Here is a 15,336-nt window from a genome sequence, read left to right on the forward strand (position 1 = left end):
AGCTAAATTGGACATATTTTTGAATTTTACTCTCTTAATCTGTCGTTTTTACCTTTTGTTACAGTTGTACTTTGAGGCTTACGTTTCTTGCTTCCAGATGTTTCCACATTTCATTTAGTAATGACTTTTTGGTTAGGATCATTAGTTTCTCAGAATTTAAAGATACAATATGTATTACTTTTATTTTTGAGTTTTATAACTTATTATTTTCATTCACAAGATTTGATCAAGAATATTTGTCAGTTTACTTAGTAATAATCATGGTATTTATGTAAATGGTATCTAGTTTAGGATGACTAGAGACTGCTTTCTTAAAGGATGCTGTACTTTTATTCTCCTTTTTTGTTTTAGATATTTCTTTTATATGTGACCATTGCATTAATTGCATTAAAAGGAAGATAAACTTGAGAAAACAATAGTAACATTAGCCCTACCCCAACATTTCTAACCTGCAATCTTTCCCACCGTAAAACCTGCCCACTTGCCACCACTACCCCCTTCCCTCCTGACACAGATAAATCTAACATAAGTGGCTGTGGAACCAAGTATTACAGTTACTAACTTACATGTATTCACTGTACAACATTTATATTTAGGAATTACCACCACTAAACTTGTTGAGTGCATGAACAGACATAGAAGAACTTCTGCAGAATTGACATGGAATCAGTTGGAGGCAGTGCAGTGTATGTTAGCAGTGTTTCTTTTCCTGGCTAGCGATCAGATCTTGGACTTTTTATGAATGCAATAAGATTGTTACAGCACTTACATATCAAGACTTAGTTCAGGTCCATCAATAAAGATTTCCTTAACTAATCAGTTGTACAATTCCTCACATATAAGCCATGTACAATTTTATTGCATTTAGAAAGATTCCAAGGTCTGATCTCTAGACTGGAAAAGGAACACTACTAACATACACTGCACCACTTCCAAATGATTCCTTGCAAATTCTCTAGAAATCCTCACAACGATAAATTAGTGTAAGAGTTCAGAGTAATGTAGGTCAACAACTGTCCAAAAATCAAAACTCCGAAAGTTTCCATGGAAACAAATGCTAAGTCTATTTCTTGTGTCAAAAATTACTCCAGCTGGCTAATAACCTCCATATCAATGTGCTGTGATGTTACCAGTACTATTCTGTCCTTGTTTATTGTGTGTTTTATAATTTGGATTATGCATCACACAACGAGGAAAGCACAAGGAAAGCAGTCATGACCATGGTTAGGATTTAGCATCATGCCATATCACAAAGGACAAGGAAAGGAATTTTTCACACTGAGCAGAGGATCTCTCAATAACTAGTAGAGGAGTTACTGAAGTACCTGGCTGCATATTGCTGATTATAAGGTCCACAACAGACTACTCACTGCCACCAAGACAACCTGTAAACTATGATGTCCAGTTCCCCCTCTTGTAGAAATCTTTCCCTTCTCTGTAGAAGAATGTACTGTCTTGTATAAACATTTTTTAAAAATCTATCTTCCTATTGAAGTACTTTAGTGCATTGGATGGGACTCTTATTATTAATTATCACTACTCCACAACAGGTGCCATCTTACTTTGTTACAGGTGCAGGTGGACAGGCAAACACTGACACTGGGTGTGCTCAAGCAATTATTTTGACACCAAGTACTTGTAAAGCTGGAGCAATGCAGTCTTGAAAATATAGGATTGTATCACCAAAGGTCTCCTAGACTTGTCTTGAGTCAATCGTTGCTTCAGATGGGGATGGCTATCTTAAGAGTTCATACAGAACTGGGAACAAAAACACACTGTTCCAGGATAATGAGCACTTTTGCTGCAGAGCCAATATTCACTGGAAGTTGCACACCAGGGTTGTGTGAACAAATTGCCGGAGCAGGTACCACTGTCTAATGAGATTATTTCAGATTTCTTTTCAAGGTTAAACTACCCTACTTTGTTAGTAGAGTGCACCTAAAGTTCCATGTTAGCACATACAAGTTGCCAAGTTTGACTTTTTATTTACTTGTACATTCCTTCAAATATAACTCACCTCCTAAACCACTGGATGGATTTCAACCAAACTTTGTACACGTCACTAAATGTCCAGAATGAATCACTGTAGGAGCAAGAACCTCCTACCTCTGAAACGGGCAGGGATGGGAGTGAAAAAAGAAGTGTAACCCAAGACTTGCAAATAAGCAGATTTTACTCACCCATTATTTGAGAATGAGATCACTTAGTAACTTGCAACACACGTTATACATAATCTTAAACGCGAAACCTTTTACTCACTGAAAATCACACAAAAAGGTGAACGGAAATTTTTTTATCGCTTACTACATTTTTGCTGTTCATGCAGTAAAACTGTCGCATCATGCATGATGTTTAAATTTGTTACTTCTTTGCTACTAAATCTATTCGGAACATATTTTACAGATTGTACCCACATATACCGCTAAATGTACCAACGAAATAATAACACTATACAACACATAGTTCAGGATATGTGACGTCATAAATATTGAGTCGCATGAAACAAACTAAAGGACAAAAATCACTAGAGTTACAAGTGAGCTACGTGTAGATATATTTAAATATATGTGAGATGGGCATATGTGGGCAAAGCCATGGGCAAAAAGCTCCTCTTAAACACCTTGATCAATTTCAACTGAATTTGGTACACATACTACTATCAGGCAATAATAATAATAATAATAATAATAATATTGTGGTGTAAGAACCAGCAACCTCCTATTGGGTACAAGAGGTAATGTGGAGAGACAGAAGGGGGGAGGAGGGGATGGACAGAGAGGGAGGAGGAGGAGATGGACAGAGAGTGTGCGGAGGAGGAGATGGACTAATAGAAGCTTGGAACACACACACACACACACACACACACACACACACACACACACACAATACCCAGGTGACATCGATTACTCAGCTAGTCATGCTAACAAATACGGAATGAAATATTCACTCACACAGAGCAAAGAATGTGTAATACATTACCTATTGTTTTGTGTCAATAGTCGTCCACCCTATTGGGTGCTGGCTAGTCCACAATTCATTAAACACAAACTCAGCCATCACTGATTGTGATGAGCAATTTAGCACCATGTACATGGCATTTGTAGTTCACAATGCCACATGTAAATTGAGCATCAAACTAATTTCCATTTTGTGTATGAAGTTGTGTACATCACCAATAAGACAGCACCACAAGAAAAGGAGAGAGGGAGGTGTGAATGATCAGGATGGGGGAAAGTGAATGGACAAGAGGTGTCTTTGGTGTTCCCTCAGTCCACGGAATCTGTCAGCATTACTTTAAACAGTAACTTGCAATTGTGCCTTTTTTAAGTATGAGCAGAATTATATTTCCACTGCCTACTAATTTGATTGTTGGTTATGAACATGGATGAAATCAGTCACTATAGCACCCACTAAGCTTAAAAAAGTGCGGGGTGGGGGGGGGGGGGGCAGAAAAGACATGAAATGGCTAATTTGCATCTTCTCATGTTTAACTCCTATTCTGACATCACTAAAACCAACCCCTGAGACAAATTTCACTTGGTAGGGACTTTACACTTCACCATCACACTGCATGCCATCGCTCAATTCAGCTTATAGTGGCGGAAGATGGCTCATTTCCAGTGATTATGGGATTGAAAAAACAAAATGTTTTGATGGACCCTCAATATCTGGAAGAACATTTGTGAAACTGTGTTCAGATTTTGGAAGTTCTCAATCTGTCATATTTTCAACAGAGTTGTTAAGAAATGGCAGATCAAATTTCCCACACATAATTTTGTCTTCTCTTCTTACTGAATGAGCATTTTTGCACAGGTTGGAAGTAAGATTTTGTTAAAAGTCCAGAAGGAGGAGAAACTGTGGTTATAAGTAAAACCCGGGCATATTTCCAGTATTCTCAATCAGTTTCCCCACAATAGGGTGTTCAGAACTAACAAATCATCTGGCAGACCATAGCTTTCAGGTAAGTGAAGTACTTACCAAAATCTATGGTTATTGCAGGTATGTGACGTAAGTGCGCTTATCTTACACCTTACGTGTATTGTGTAACGTAATCAAACCACCACCTTTTTCACTGTGTGAACACAACATAAAAAGCGTACAAAATTTGGTGTTTTTACCCACCACATATGTTTGTGTTTCAATGGTTTTGTGTTGCTTGCATACTCTACCAAAGAGCACAAATACAAGGAGACTGTGACAGATATATTCACAGAAAAATGAAAATGAAAAAAAAAAGAATGATTATAAGAGACTAACCCAGAGTAGTACAGTTTGTTACCAGTTTTATGAGCAACTGAAGCAGGCATAGCTGTTGTGATGCTGAGAGCACTTCCTGGTGCAAGGAAGAAAGTGACAAGTCATATGAATGAGATGATGTCAGAACTTTTAGTGGCCACTGGTATCACAGCTGGGCTCAGGATAAGCATAGTGTCACATTACACTACCCGAAAATTGTCTGTGGCCCACACGTCAGACTGTCCATTTCTGAGGGCATGCACACAGTGGGCTATTCACATTCTTCTGTGCATAACAGATAACTCTTCACACACACACAAACACACACACACACACACACGCACCTCTTCTTATTGAATGACCATTCTCACGAAAGTTGGAAGTACAATTTTGTTAATAAGTACAGGGGGAGGAGGAACTGTGATTGCCCATAGAATCCAGACATGTCTCCAATATTCTCAACCAGTATGCACACAGTAAGGTGCTCGGAACATATCATCTGGCAGACATATCTTTCAGATAAGTGAAATACTTACCAATATCTATGGTTATTGCAGGTATGTGACATGAGTGTGCTTATCTTTCCTCACATGTTTTCTGACTCTTGAACAGCTCTTTGCCAGAAGCACAAACTTGATATATTTTACATCTCGGGACTTTCAAGAAAATTCTGTGGCCTTCAAATCACACTTTAAACTCATCTTTTGATCCTTCATGAGCTATAGTAGTATTAAAGTATCTTTTGACATTTAGCTTACAATAGGGATGACATCTTTCCATCAACGTTAATGGTGAGCCAGCTTCCCCTCCTGCATCAACAACAATTAGGTTTATGTAGTGCCCCCTGTTACCATGCCATGAGTAAATATAGTAACAGGTTGTGTTGCATAACAGTTGCATATCACTTCTTGTGGGCTGGCTATATTACTATGCTCCACTTGTTCTGCACTTCACTGCCAAAAGTAATTACTAGGGTAAGGCTACAGTTGTTAAACCAGTCACCAAAAGTAAGTGTAGAGGGCCACAGATAGGATGGTCAGATGCCACAAAAGCTATCTCAGTGTATTTTAGAGATTGAATAAATGATACTTTCATTTCTCTGAGTGTATTCTGTTTGTTTCTTATCCCTCCTCCCCAAATTTGTGTACCATTGAGTAAAAGTCTAGAGCACATCAAATTTGTGTGTAATTATACATAACTACTAGTGTAAATATATACTGTTCACTCAGTGCCATTACAAATAAATTTAGTGATCAGATTCTTACAGATTAATTTAATATGGTACAACTAAGGAGTCAGAGATGTGAAGCAGAATGGCTGTACTGTGAATAGTTCATGTTGGAGGAGTGCAATGCCAATGTGACTGAACACGAAAGCAAATCTTCCACATTAAATACCATTTTAAAAAAGGAAAAACATAATCTTATCACTTATATATTATCACACTCCAGTCCCCTTACATATCTATACTCTCTTTTTGCAGTTATACAAACATATACAAAACAGTGAAACATCCCAGATAGAGCCTAACCGATGAAAGTGTAAGCCTGGTGAAGGGGGCTAACACTGAGCTTTGGAATTAATCAGATGGAGTTATTCCTGTATTCAGGAAAAAATTAAACACCATGTACAACCTATTTCATTCTGTATTATTGCCTTTACCAGAGAAGGAATACCAAAGAATTTGGAACAAATATACCTGGTGCAAACTACAAGGTGCATTCAAGTTCTAAGGCCTCCGATTTTTTTTTCTCCGGACTGGAAAGAGATAGAAACATGCGCATTGTTTTAAAATGAGGCCGCGTTCACTGTCAATACGTCCCAGAGATGGCAGCACTGTACGGCAGATGGAATTTTACCGCCAGCGGCGAGAATGAGAACTGTTTTCAATACTTAAAATGGCGACGTTTTCCTTATTTCAACAGCGTGCAATCATTCGTTTTCTGAATTTGCGTGGTGTGAAACAAATTGAAATTCATCGACAGTTGAAGGAGACATGTGGTGATGGAGTTACGGATGTGTCGAAAGTGCGTTCGTGGGTGCAACAGTTTAATGAAGGCAGAACATCGTGTGACAACAAACCGAAACAATCTCGGGCTCGCACAAGCCGGTCTGGCGACATGATCGAGAAAGTGGAGAGAATTGTTTTGGGGGATCGCCGAATGACTGTTGAACAGATCGCCTCCAGATTTGACATTTCTGTGCACGCAATCCTGCATGACGACCTGAAAATGCGAAAAGTGTCATCCAGGTGGGTGCCACGAATGCTGACGGACGACCACATGGCTGCCCTGTCGCATGTTGCCCAGCAATGTTGACGCGCAACGACAGCATGAATGGGACTTTCTTTTCATCCGTTGTGACAATGGATGAGACGTGGATGCCATTTTTCAATCCAGAAACAAAGCGCCAGTCAGCTCAATGGAAGCACACAGATTCACCGCCACCAAAAAAATTTCGGGTAACCGCCAGTGCTGAAAAAATGATGGTGTCCATGTTCTGGGACAGCGAGGACGTAATCCTTACCCATTGCGTTCCAAAGGGCACTACGGTAACAGGTGCATCCTACGAAAATGTTTTGAAGAACAAATTCCTTCCTGCACTGCAACAAAAACGTCCGGGAAGGGCTGCGCACCCGCACATCGAGCTAACGTTACGCAACAGTTTCTTCGTGATAACAACTTTGAAGTGATTCCTCATGCTCCCTACTCACCTGACTTGGCTCCTAGTGACTTTTGGCTTTTTCCAACAATGAAAGACACTCTCCGTGGCCGCACATCCACCAGCCGTGCTGCTTTTGCCTCAGCGACTTTCCAGTGGTCAAAACAGACTCCGAAAGAAGCCTTCGCCGCTGCCATGGAATCATGGCGTCAGCATTGTGAAAAATGTGTACGTCTGCAGGGCGATTACGTCGAGAAGTAACGCCAGTTTCATCGATTTCGGGTGAGTAGTTAATTAGAAAAAAAATCGGAGGCCTTAGAACTTGAATGCACCTCGTACAACTCAGGTATTTCCAAAATACATCATTTTCCTTCCAAGCACAAACTTTGCCGGGCTACAACTGCCCAAAACAGAAATTTAAACCACTATACATGAAAATTAATGTAAAAAAGTCCACATTGCACAATGAAGGCAAATACCTGAGCAAAATACAACATTATGACAAAAAAATTACACAAAGTCTTTCTCAATTACCTATATTTTTCTTTAGAGTGGTTCCCATTCAACAGAAACCTCTCTTGAAACAAAGAAAACCCTTTCTCATTTGAATGATAAACAGTCTTTTTCATGTCTCACAGGTATATGTAAGTTCTCACTGAAGAGATTTAACAATAGCATTTATTTTTTCAATGCATTCTTCTTTCTTCTTATTAATCTGATTTTCTGTATCAATCTGAGCTCTGGTTGATTTTCCAGGAATCACTTTATCTACATAGAGACTCTGATGCTGTGAATAAAGCTCCTTCAATTGCCTGTAAAATATAAACACGAGTTGTTACTAATTTTTTTCCTTCCATTGCTAATGAACAATTTCTTATACAAGCTTGACATCACAAATTATAACAAACAGAGATTCAAAACTCAGTGCAAATATTCCTAAAATAATGACTATAAATATTCACATTCTACAACCCATGATCTTCACTTTCTCCTGTCGACGGTTTGACCCACTGCAAGAGATTTTACTGTTGAATATAGTTTCCAGCATTGCTGTGCTCTGTCACAGGACATTATATTGTGCATTTTCTTTTCAAATGTCTGATTGATATATGAAACTCAACAACTGGCAAATGACATGCTGTGGTTGCTGATGTGAATGACACAGTCCGATCATTGAAGATGATGAATGCTATCAAAGGCAGTCTAAGGGAAAGTAAAAAAATAACAAAACATGGGTCCCTGCCTGTCTTTTCCCTAAGCCATCACAGGAGTTATGGGCAAAATAAAGGAGTTGTCAAAAAAAAAAAAAAATCAGTGTGTCCAATCACGTGCATTTTAACAGAAGAAAGTACCTTATATAAGACACAGGTTCTTCAAAGGTAGAAATCTACAGTATCATGATCAAAACACTAAAACGAAGTGTTACAAGTTACCAGAAGTTTTGATGATAACTGAAGGTTTATTTACCATCCTTCAGTCTTATTCATACAGAAATACATGAGAAGTTTGAACAACAATGCCTTCAGTCACAATATTTTTTATGTTTTATTGAATTATGTGATCCACTTTGGAACCTGTGAGTCATCTTCGGGTGCACATTGTCTAATACCTAATTTACACAAGCTCGAGAGAGATGATACCCATGTTTCTTTTATGAGAAAGTTAGATGTTATGTTTTGTATAGCTCAGAAAATATATGAAAAATGGTGGAACAAACAGTGATAAACTTACTGAACAAACAAGGAAGAACATTTTTAACCTTTTGAGGTTAGTTCATTTTGTCATGACACGTCACGTCACTCAAGCCACACATTTGTTTACACATTTTAAAAACACTTCACTTCACAGAAGTACACTGCCACAAGAAAAATTGGTACACCTTCTTAGAGGTTTCCAAATCAGTAAAGATTTATTGTTGCAACAGTGCATATGGAGTATATGAAATGATTACATTGACAGATCAACAGCACAAGCAGTTCTGAGGTACCAGGTATCAACCTATACTGAAATACCCATACAAGCAAGTGATGCAGCCTACAGCAGCAGGAATGCAGGCACTGACTCTGGCATCCAGTCAATCATACAGACAGTGAATAATGTCCTGGGATGCATTATTCCATGCCTGCGAAACCTGATCACTATACGACTGGATAACCTTAGTTCTGTAAGAATTGTTGATTGATGAGTCACAGGAGTCACTTCTGCCCCATCACATCCCACACATGCTCAACTGGAGACAAGTCTGGAGATTGTGTTGGCCAGGGAAGTTGTTGCACGTCGAGTTTCGCGGGTAGTCTTGGGTGAGCATTATCCTGTTGGAAAAACACATCATTTTCCTGTTGCAAGAACGGCAAAAGAATGAGTCTAATAACAGTTTGCAAGTACGAATTGCTGGTCAGCATTCCCTGCAGAAAAACAAGAGTTGTAGCTTTTAACATCCCAGACTGTAAGACTTGGGGTGGGACCAGTGTGTCTTGGGCAAATGTACTCAACAATAGTGCTCATGAGATGTACGTCGTAAATGCAAACAGCCATCATGTGCGTGCAGGCAGAGTCTGCTTTCATCACTGAAAACCATGGCGCACCATTTCATTTTCAAAGTGATTCTCTGATGGTATCAATCAAGCAAGCCATGCATGTCAATGCTGTGGTGGAGTGGAAGATGGGCTAAAGGTGTGCATGTCCACAGTGCCATTGCTAACAACCGGTTGTGTTGACACACCTGGCTCACAAATCCTTTCATCTGTGCTCTGGTAGCTGCACAATCTGCCACTGCTGCCCTTCCAATACGACAATCCTGGTGAGTGTCTGCACTGCGTGGATGTCCAGAACCTAGTCTACAATTGTGAGAATGTTCCCCTGACCACTCGTATCAGCATTGTTGCACAACTGACGCAGCACGTCTATCTTGTGTGACAATCCTCCAAAATGAGTATTCCATCACTCGGAAGGCCACAATTTGACCTACTTCAAACTCATGCTGTTGGCTGTAGGAAGTGCGAGTGCATCTCTGTGGTATGATTGGCTGTTTGCTTCACACGTTTGCACTACACTGAGTCATCTGGCTGTGAGCATTCCCTATTCAATGGTAGATACAGATGGCACTCTGGTAGTTACGACACTACACTATATGTTGGCAGATAATGATAAAACCATTTTTAGTACATTTATTATCCTCCAGGTAGCATCTGATGCCACTGGAGCAAAATCGACGTTGTCTTTCCAGGTGTACCATTTTCCTTTTCCAGCAGTGTAGTTTAACCTGATACAGCATAAACTTCATCCTTGCTCAATAAGGTTAAACTAAATCTGCGAAGTGTTTTTACAATGTGTAAACAAATTTATGCATTGAGTGACATGACGTGTGATGACAGAATGAATAAACCAATGTATGCTGACCTCAAAATGTTAAAAATGATCTTCCTTATTTGTTCAGTAAGTTCCACTATTTCTCACATATTTTCCGCACTTCACTCATGAAATACAAAACATAACATCCAACTTTCTTGTAACAGGAACATGCATTTCATGTCACTGAAGAGCAAATGCAAATTATGTATTAGACTATTTGCACCTGAAGATGCACCCACAGAGTGCAAAATGCATTGCATAATCTAACAAAACATAAAAGAATGTGACTGCAGGTAGTGTTATTCAAACATCCTGTGTACTCAATAAAGTCACATTCACAGTGACAAAATACAGACCAAATGAAAAAATAAAACAAAACATACAGAAATAGATAAAACATCTACCAATTTCTAGTTTCAAACTGATGCTAATGCAGCAACACGGCCTGTATTGAGTTGAAAAATGTGGAAGCACAGTTGAAAGACAAGGATAATGATTTGGTATTTCCATCCTTGCTTTGGACAAAAGCAGTTATGTACCTGATGCTGCTCAACTTACTACTTTAGTGAGAGCTGTTGACACCAGCTTCAACTTGACGCAAGAGCTCCTCTTACTGATCTCAACGAGTGACAGCTATGGCTCACAATGTAACGTTTCGCTTAGAAAACATAACTGACAAAGATGGTCTTTCCATGGAAAAACCTTTTGTTGACTGCATTGGATCTTTGGCCACTAATCTGGCATCACTGGACTAAATCACCAATACACTGTTCTACAGCACATTAATGTGCTGGCAAAATGCACAAAAAGTAAATGGTGTTATGGGCGTAGTTGTAAAGAAAATTAACATACTCAAGACTGAACAATTTGAATCATCAGTAGTTCACATCTTCACAGACACAACTCAACTGTGAATGTGGTGATATGCCTTATTTATGTGCAGAGATGTGGTCTTCACGCAATTTTTTTTAACTTATGTAAAGACACAGCACTATTCATGGATAGAACATGGAAGAAAGTAAGAGAGGTGGACATTTATTGATGGATATTAGATCTTGAGAGAGCACTTGAATGTCCTGGGCACAACTTTGCAGGGCAAATATAAACTGAAAAAGGAGACACTGAATGAACATTTCGATGGATTTGTTCCAGGGCTATAAGCTCTGTGAGAAATCAATGACAGTAGATTTAGGGACTTAAATATGTTTGAATTTGATTTTAACATTTTTTTGAAAAGGGCACTGAAAAAGCACTTCCTGAAATTCAAATGGAGCTCATCAACTTTCAGTGTAGTTACATAGTGAGGGATAAAATTTGAAAATCATCTGCAAGGACTATCCTTATGAACAGTTCCTGCATTTATTTAAAATAGTTGTTTGATCCTGCAGAATGTTTGGAGTCATACATTTGTGTGAAAGTTTTTCAGTGATGAAATTAATGGAATCAAAACCCAGGAATACTCTCACTAATGTTCATAGAATGGAGTTTTCTATCTGATAACCATCAGATTCACTCTAAATGCAATAATGTTAAATATGTGCGTGTTTTTTGCCCATGATGAGCAGAGGAGCTAAAGTTGCTCTGGAATTTTTCCTGTAAACAAGCTGCAAGTGCTCTCATGGCACCTGGCCTGAACATGTGCCTGTGATCCATAAGGCCTGCAGCTTTCGTGCCTAGTCCTGGTCCAAAGTCTCCTTTCATTGAAGAGGGGGAGGTATCTTGTGGTCATTGGTGACAGGAACAAGAGCAAAAAGTGATATTCGCAAATAAATATGACTGCAATAATATATTTTACTCTCAAAGAGAAATCAAATCATTACATTGGTAACATAACACACTCACCCGTACAACAACCTTTTGCCCCACCCCCCTCCCCCTGCCACACACACACACACACACACACACACACACACACACACACAAAACTGTGGTGATTACGATAGCTTCAACACAGTTATGCAGTTTCTTTTTGTGAAGCATCTGCACTGTTATTACCTGTTCAAAAATAATTTTGAACACTGCATATTATTACTGTCAGTTCAAAGAAGAAGGAAAATCAAAAGTTACAATTCCACCAACATCATTTGAGATCAAGCACATGTTCGCATTAGTGGGAAGGATGGGGTAGGAAACTGGATTTGTCACCCTTCCAGGAACCATCTCAGCCAACATTAGTTGCCTAGGAAAAACACAGAAAACCTAGAACTAGATGGTAGGATGCAAATGTGAACTGCTGTTCTGAATATGAGTCCATGTGCAAACCACTGCACTCCCTCACTTAACAGCAAAATAAATAAATAAACTAATAAATGTTTAGTAGTATCACCTTCACTGTCATCTGAAGATGCTAGAGCCCCTTTTTGTTTTCTTCTTTAAAACAAATGGATAGGGACTGCACCTGTGTGGCCTCTGTCTGCAAACAACTATAAGCTGCTGTTATTAAGCTGCAGTAACATTACAACACCACTGGTGAAGGCTGCAACACTTATGGTGCTATTGTAATCCCCTAATAATGCCATTGTCACTGCAACTCCAAATGCACAACATTTGATCGGTCTGTCTTCACTCAAAAGTGGATGCCAGTTGGGTTTGGTCATCTCTAGATTGAGGGCAAGAGTGGGTACAGCCCTCACAGCTGCCTCATCGTAGCAAATATGAGAGGCTACCCATTGTTGATAATACAAGTACTTCAGAGGCAGAATAGAATACCTCATCTGTTGGGCCAGTGGCCAACTTTCCTGCTAAATCTCAAAAATCACAGAGGGTGTGTTTGTTGGTCATTGGGTGGGTACTACAGCCCCTCAGAGAAACAGCAGGCAGGTCAAGAAAGAACGCTAGTGTGCACTCGGTATGCTTGCCGGGAGATCTTGTCTGGGACATGGAGGAGGCTCTGCCAGTGACTATTGAATGCACTGGGTGCACCTGCTGCAAGTAGTATCTTGTGTCAGTAGGAAAGATGTGTGCCATCTGGCTTCTGTGGCCATCCTTGGTTGCTTTAGACAATTGGTTGAATTGGTGGAGAGTCATACACAGGGTAGAAGCATGGCTCTTTATTTGCAGCATCATTCACAGAAAAAATTGCAGTACTTTGGTTTGGAGGCAAGTGGAAGATCTAAACCATGGCTATTATGATTCTGCGTTGATCTCAGATGTGACTTTCTCAACCTCCGCTATTGGGTAGAACTGCTCTTGGCAGTCGTCATACTACACTTTGGTGATAGAATACGAGTCATGTGGTACGAATACGTTAGTGTCGTAAACAAATGTGATGAATGGTGAGAGCAGGCGAGATACCACATGGATGTCCCACAGAAATGAAAACAACAAATAAACAAGTGTGAATATGTTACAAAAAAGGAATTCAAGAGTCAAGACTCCCAAAATGGAACACAACTTCAAAAACGTTAAAAACATGTGTTTTGACAGAGCACAGATGTGAAACTGTTGCGTCCATTTGTTGCAGATTATGTGAAAAATTATAAGTTTTCATTATTTCCTTGGGAGTGATCACATTCACATTCATACGAACACTTATATCAGGCAAGGAGGTGTATCTCACTCACTTACCAGATGTACAAATTTAGTGCATACTAAGAGATTCCTATCATACGACACACCCCCTGTCACTAATGTCATGTATGACACACCAGCTGTATTTTCCAGTGGAGGATTCGGTTGACTTGTCGCCTTGTCATCAAATGTTTGTGGTCCCCATTCGAAAGCCACTTCCTTTCAACTGCTAATGTAGTAGTTGTGCTGAATCAGCTGCCATTATTGGTTCCTATCTTACGCCTCACTGTTGCAAATGGATCTTACACCATGACACAGACACAAATTTGAATAAAGCAAACAGCAAAATATAAAAACACCGCATGAGTGAGGTTTGAACACATCACACCTGCTTAGCAGTCCAACACCATAACCACTTAACCACGACGCCATCTCTCTTCACACCTGCTTTACATTGCGCTTCTTATTCTTCAACCGTTTACTGTTTCTATTTTGCCTGTTTTTCACAGTTCAGTACACCTTCTTCCTGTTTACATACTAGATCTGTGTTCAATTTTTGATGGGCTGTCCACTGCACTCTCTTACCGCTAAATCTGAGGGTTAGCATGGTATCTTTACAGTTAAGTAGCAATCTATCTTTTCCCACATTGTTAAGTAAATGTAATTCATTCATGAAAGAAGTGTCTTGTAAGACACTTGTTCGACTGTTTCTCGAGAACTGATTATCAGTCCAGGATTCTTACCAGATTTAGTAAAACAGGAGAGAGAGAGAGAGAGAGAGAGAGAGAGAGAGAGAGAGAGAGAGAAGAGAGAAGATCCAACAAAGCGTGGCGCATTTCACCACAGGATTGTTTAGTTGGCCTGAGAGTGTTACATAGACGATCAACACATTCCAGTAGCAGTCTCTACAAGAACAGCATTGCGTGTCACGAAGGAAGTTATTGCTGAAATTCTGCATATCTGTTCCGAGAAGAACTGGGACACATATTACTTTTGCCCACATATGGATAGTGAAATGGATGACGAAAAAAATCAGAAACCAAAGCTCATGTGGAAGTCTAGCGAGTCATTCTCTCCGCAAAGCATTCACAAATGGATGAGAGAACAGGGGAAAATGATTGTAGTACCAGATGTACCATCCACCACACCCCACAAGGTGGCTTGTGGAGCACAAACGTGTATGTAGATGGTTTTGTGTGGAAGACATCTAAGCATTGAGCACATTCTACTCTTCTAGAAAGCACTAGTTCAAATATTTGCATGTAAGATTTGCAAATAAGTGCAAATACTGTTAAATAAGTTGGCTAATTCTCCAGTAAAACACACCAATCTTGTCGTGTAAATTCCAAACACAACTGTATGACCACCTCTAAGATACTTCAGTACACAGTCAATCCCTATGCACGCATCTCAACTTCTGTAACATCAAATACAGTCATAATAAAGATGCTAATACATCCCATTTACAATCTAAGTTACCCCAGTTACTATTCAACACTATTTTGTAACAGCATCTCTCACTGACAGTAATTTTATCACATGGAAACCACTCCGGACCAAAATTTAGGAACTGTGTAC

General features: G+C 39.5%; 1 protein-coding gene across 1 annotated transcript in view; it reads right to left on the reverse strand.

Moving 5' to 3' along the window:
* Positions 1-5,864: 5,864 nt before the first annotated feature.
* The window catches only part of LOC126248366 (dolichyl-diphosphooligosaccharide--protein glycosyltransferase subunit 1), an 87,109-nt gene continuing 77,637 nt past the window's right edge, over positions 5,865-15,336 (reverse strand). Inside the window, exon 10 of the mRNA XM_049949293.1 lies at positions 5,865-7,709. Coding sequence (XP_049805250.1) covers positions 7,550-7,709 — 160 coding nt within the window. The 3' untranslated portion in view covers positions 5,865-7,549. The remainder of the gene's footprint in view (positions 7,710-15,336) is intronic.

Source organism: Schistocerca nitens, chromosome 3 (genome assembly GCF_023898315.1).
Source record: "Schistocerca nitens isolate TAMUIC-IGC-003100 chromosome 3, iqSchNite1.1, whole genome shotgun sequence".
Lineage (NCBI taxonomy): Eukaryota > Metazoa > Arthropoda > Insecta > Orthoptera > Acrididae > Schistocerca > Schistocerca nitens.